Genomic DNA, 6,000 nt, shown 5'->3' on the forward strand with positions numbered 1-6,000 from the left:
GATGGTCTAGCCAGTTTGGACAGCCCCTGTGAAGCACCAACATGTATATTAGCAAGTTTTCTGGGCTTTGGACACGCTTGTGATACTGGTTGCACAGTTGTTTCTTCTTCCACTCATTCATTATCATACTTGTGCTCTGAATTCTGACACAGACTGCCTCTTTTAGTCTTTGTCTCACTCTAGTACTTCATTTTCCTCAATCTTGCAACATTGCAAATCAGAAATCAGGTATCCCAGACACCTCCTCCGCTCCTCTGTGCTGCTGAGAGACCAGTCTGTATACCAGCAGTATCTCCTGACCTTAGCTCATGCCTTCTCTGCAGACCCTACCATGCAAGGAGCTGATGATGCTTTTTGCTCATGTCTGTACCAGGCAGAGGTTGAGATTCTCACCAGCTATTTCAAGTAACACAGGCTATTGATCAGCTGTTCAATGGTACTGACCATTCCCTGAACCTACACAGGGCTCCAGGAATGTGTGTTAGTCCAGGATGAATAATTTGAAGTCACTTTAATTCTAGAGAAGTCCTGAATATGGTAGGTGCCTACACACTGAAGACATTACCTTACATGAGCATGAAATCCAGACATGCACCTGCAGGAGTGGATCTCACTGGTTGGGCACAGGAGGCGGGTGAGCTGTGGGGCAAGACACCAGCCCCAGGGCCCTGCTCCTAGTCAGTCTTACCCTGATGTCTAGATTGGCTGCAGATGGGAAGGATGAATTTTACTTTCAGAAGTGTTATCATTAATTGTGATGACTCTAGATATTCATAATAATCACATGGCTTTATAATACTTCATTAAACTTTAGCTCTTTGTTTGTCCTGCAGCAGGGAGCTCCACAGCCCAGTTACATGCTCACATGCAAATGCAAGTCTCAATATCCATTTTGTCATCCCTTCCAATTTTCTTGAAGGTTTTCATGTTCTCATATTAAGGAACTGGTGTCCCAAAAATCTAGCAGGAAATTTGGTGGGAAGAATAGTCTTCATCCAAGCATTTCTATTGAATACTGAGCTAAGTCCAAGCTACCAGCCAGCAGGTAAGAGTCTACGATCTGTTCTCTCTGATCCTCCACAGCCAACCGAATCTACCACTAGTGACTTTTCAAATCTTCATCTTTCCAGCACCTTTCCCCCAACAAGAGAAAGAGAAACACAGACTGAAAATTATTGGTAAGAAAAGATGTGCACACGCTCTAACTGACAATATAACAAGCAAACCTTGAAACACATAGCTTTCCAGATTATATCAGTTTCATTTAAGAATGGTTTTCTATTTATTTTCAGCACAGCTGAAAGCACCACTTCTGAGACCCTAAACTCCACAGCACTGCTAACTCCTTGTGACGTGGGCTAACAGTTTATCCCTGATGCAAAGGGACTTTTCACCCATGTCTTTTTCTGGTAATCCCCATGACTTGCTTTCAGCTTGGAACCATGCCAAATACTGTAAAACATTTGTCAGAGAGGAGATCATCTTAGTTTCCTTCTCTTGCAGATCTTCCTGTCAGAGATCCAGGAAAGCAGACAAAATTCTACAAACACTAAGCATTAACCAAAACAGAAGAAAATACTCCAGCATTTTTCTTCCTCACTTTCTCCCCAGAGCTTTGCTGCTCAATCCAGGGTCTCAGAATTTGCTGACACAATGGTGCAGGACCTTCAGTCATTGCAACCTTTGAAAATGCCAAGCAAGTCCCTGAAAGGAAATGCCATGGCCAAGAGCTGAGTTCAGTCCCACAGCTTCAACCATGTTCAGCTCTCATTTTCAGTGAGGGCAGCTGCCTTTTTCAACTCTCAGACCTGAACAGAGTTTGCTCTTCATGCCCTCAAAACACGAGCCCAGATGCTGTGATCCCCTGGTAATCACATCCACTCTTTTCTTGCCCACATCCCTGTTTTCTCTGGACTAACACACAAGGATCAGAACAGTTTCACAATAATGAGTTTTCCTCCTTCCTATGGTCCTCAGCACATTTTTAAATTGAGTGAATCAGCTTATGCATAAGAGCCACAAACCAACATGAGGAGCTTAAAATATAAGCAATTCAGTAGCCTGAAGTATTATGCATGTTGGGCAATCATAAATTTAAAGCAAAAATCCCTACTAATTTTATTTTGCATTAGATACTAAATAAAACCTACTTGCAAAGCCACATTACTAAGAAACCTTTTTGGCTGTTGTTTTGGTTGGGATTTTTTTATATCAAAACAGGATTAAAACATCTTTTGGAGACTCACTGTCATTTTATCTGAGTAAATAAGCTTAGAGCGCCTAACAGTCAATTTATAATGAAGGCTTTTGTTCTTGTTACTGTGATGCAGCCCTGCAAATTTGCCCACAGCTGCAGCAAATCAGATGGTTTTGACAGGTAAATAAAATACTGTTTAGATCTGTCATTGTTATTAATCAGGAGAGTAAAGAAATAGCAATTATATTTTGTTTACAAGCAGATAAATTTTCATCATGATCTTGGCAGGGGTGGTATAGAATAATGTGCATCTATAACTTTTACAGTTGTGAGGGTCCAAAACATGAAGAGTCTTTGGTCAGCTGTTGAGCTGTAAAAAAAAAATGGGAAATAAAGGCTAAACCAGTAATAAACACCATAAAAAAAGGAACAAGGAATGTGGGATTTAGCCCTGTTGTTGTTTTATTGATATAAGCACCAAATTGCTGGTCTTCACATCAGCTGCACCAATTCAGTGCTCAGTTATTCTGAACTGTACTTCCAGGAAGCTGTGTCAGGATCTGGCTGTGCTTTGAAACCCCACAGTCTGGGCCTTCATAATGACTTGTGCTTCCCAGCTGCTGCAGGGGCAAAGGTTTCAAATACTCCTCAAGGAATGCCAATGAACAAAAAATTATTTGTAGAATAAGGTACTGCTCAAGGAGGAGTAGCAGAATACAGCTGCAAATATCTTATTGTATTGGTTAGAAACTGTGAGAATCAAAAAAGAGAAATCCTGGTGAAAGTGTTATGAGATGCCAGTCACATCTGCTCCGCTCCTCACTCAGGTAGGCTGGCAGATGGTCAGCAAATAGTCTCACTTTTACAATGCAACCTACACTGGTTTTCAGAGTGAAAATCAGCATCCAATTATTTTCAAGCATTAATGTTCTCCAAGGAAGCAAGCTACCTTTTAATTCTGCTTAGGCTCTATTTGCTCTGACACTAAGCCAATCTCGGAGGTGCCTACGTCTTGTGTACACAGGCAGAATGGCAAGCCAGGGAAGAGTACTAGAAATGTGGAATAATGCAAATTCCCAGGAAGTGAATTGCATGGCTTCCAACTTTTAGAAGAGATGGGGACAAGGCAAGCAAGAGAAGAAGGTGTACAGTATCTCCAAAAAAGAATTACTTCCTCCACTCCCATCTGAAAGCCTATGGTGAAAACTGTTTCACAGCTATCTGCCAGCTGCATAAACCATTAGAGAAGGCTACAGTTCACTGAGCACTGAGCTGGGACCTATGGAACCCTCGGAATGACACATCCAGCAGGGCTGTGGATATTGGGATCGATTGGTGGCAGACCCCACTTCTCCCAAGGAAGAATGGAAGCCCATTCCTCACTTTCCAGCACCCATCACCACCATCCTCAAACCAACACAAGGGAAGGCACAATGACTGCATTACAGATGTAGGCAACTTTGGGAAAGGCAGGACGTGTGCCAGAGCATGGCCACTTTCAAATGAGAACTGGTTTTCTCCTTAGCAGAGCACACAGGTCCCTGAAGGGGAAAGAACACCTGGGGTAAAACCCATTTTGCAGAAGATTTCAATGTATCACCTTACATACCAGAATCTGTGCCCAAAATGGAAATAGTCAAGTTGAACTTTGCAACCCGTTTTCCCCTATTATGACAAGTAATGGAATTATCCTGAGTAATAATGGTTATCTGCACATATGGGCTTGATCCCACAAGCAGAGGTCTGCAGCCTTCCTTGCACCTGCAAGCTGTGTCACATTAGGTATAAATGTTGCTGGGTACATCCCTGTAAGGAAGTTGCCAGCCTGAAAACACATGAGATGCTTTTAATTGTCATTAAATATGGCGCATAATGCTCCAGTGTGGCATCTTATATTCTAACATGGTTCCATTAGTTTCATTCTCCTGTGTGGTGGAGGGAAACTTCACTGGCCTAACCTCAGTCTGTACCATGAGCATCTCAAGGCTGCAGCTTCAGCAGGTACAATCACAGTTCTCAGTGTTTCTCCTGCAGAAAGTGCAACTGGGAGCACGGGAGCAGTGGAGCACCTGCACAGCTCCTATTAGCCATCCCCTGGGAAACACTGAAGTGGGGTTGTCCTGTGCCACGTGTTTTGTACACACTGAAGTTGTATTTTTAAAAGCAAAGAGCACATTAAACTCCTCCTTTGCATCACTTTTGGAATCATCACAACTGGGTACCTATAAAGCACCAAACAGTCTCCCTTGCTGAGATGAGCTCTGCTCCATGAAGGTGCCAGCATGTCCCTCCTGCCATGCCACGCCTGCACGGCACTCAGGCTGGGCATGAGTGCCCGGGGCAAGGCTGCCGGGAAAAGGAAAGCAGAAAAGGACGGAGCACGCCTCCACCCCACACCTCCCTGGGAAACACTACCGAGGTGCAAAATCTGGAGCCCGGGGCCTGGGCAGAAGGCAGAGCCGCTCTAGGTTTGGGCTCCTGTTCCGGGCAATAGGGACAGACCCTCAAGCAGCAGGCCCCGGGTCCCTCAGGCCGGAGCATCGCTGCCACCGGGCCCGTCGCGGCCCCCACCCCGGCGCCCACCGCCCGCGGTCGCTCACCTGCTCGGGCCCCTGGAAGCAGATCCTGCAGAGCGGAGTGCGGATGCCGCTGTCGACACTGCTGCCCAGCGAGTAGCGGTCCTCGGCCTTGCCCTTGCCGAAGTCATCCGAGGAGGTGCTGCTGGGCAGGGAGGCGGGCGGCTCCCCGGCGGGGCTGCCCCACTCCTCGGCGGCCGGGCTGCCCGCGCCGCCGCCGCCGCCCGCCGCCCGCCAGCCGGGCCCGCGCCCCCCGGGCGGTGCGGCCCCCGCCGCCGCCTCTGCGCCGCCGGGCATGGGGAGCGGCGGCGGCGGGGAGGGCGGCGGCGGCGCGGGGGGTCTCCGCAGCAGGAAGACCTTCAGGTCATTGAAGAGCATGCGGCAGCGGCACTTGAGGAGGCCTTGGTTTCGCAACATCTGTCTCGGACGGAGGAGCCCGCAGCAGCAGTAGCAGAAAATGCCCGCGCCGGGTGGTATTAACATGTGCCTTTCCTTGGCAGGCGGGCACGGGGGAAAGAAAAGGGCAGGAGCTGGGCGCCCCGCGGCCGGGGAGGCTCCGCGGCGGCCGCAGTGCCGGGGGGACTGCGCTGGCCGCCGGGGAACGCACAAAAGCAGAGCCGGAGGGCGAGGGGGCCAAGTCCCCGGCAGCCCGCTGCAACCCGGCGGGGACGGCAATTGAAAAAAAAATCCACACCAGGAAAAAAAACCACTCTGTGCTGCCGAGGGATCCTTTCCCCCCTCCACAAGTTTGCTTAGAAATCAGCGGGAGGAGGAAATAAATCTCCCACGCCCGAGGGTCCAGGGGCGCAGGCGGCGGTCTCGGGAGAAAGCCCCCGATCAGCTCTCGCAACTCCTAAGCCTGTAAAAAAGAAGAGTCCACGTCTCCGGTGGGTGTGGGAAGGAGAGAGAATATGGTTCTCTCGACAGTATTTGGCATCTCAAGTAATTTTCCTTTTTCTTCTATTTTATAATTTTTTTTTTTCAATTAAAAAATAAAACCCGATCACACAAATCCCGGTGTGCATCCAGACAAAATAGCAGCTGGTCTGGCTATCAAAATGCAAAATTGGTAGCTGTTGTTGTTATCAAAATTGCCTCTTTGACAAAAAAGACCTTCACATTGTTTGTGGGAAAACACCCTACGTTTTCAACACTGTGCTCCCAGGTGGCTTCAGATTTTACCGTTGCCTTTAAAAGATTTTATTGTAAATATTAAAAGTCCAGAAA

At 47.7% G+C, this 6,000-nt stretch overlaps 1 protein-coding gene across 1 annotated transcript in view; it reads right to left on the reverse strand.

Annotated features, from left to right (window-relative positions):
* MARCHF4 (membrane associated ring-CH-type finger 4) overlaps positions 1-5,256 on the reverse strand; it is a 92,129-nt gene extending 86,873 nt beyond the window's left edge. The window contains exon 1 of the mRNA XM_018911915.3: positions 4,798-5,256. Coding sequence (XP_018767460.2) covers positions 4,798-5,256 — 459 coding nt within the window. The remainder of the gene's footprint in view (positions 1-4,797) is intronic.
* Positions 5,257-6,000: the final 744 nt, after the last annotated feature.

The sequence above is a fragment of the Serinus canaria genome, chromosome 7, assembly GCF_022539315.1.
Source record: "Serinus canaria isolate serCan28SL12 chromosome 7, serCan2020, whole genome shotgun sequence".
Classification (NCBI taxonomy): Eukaryota; Metazoa; Chordata; class Aves; order Passeriformes; family Fringillidae; genus Serinus; species Serinus canaria.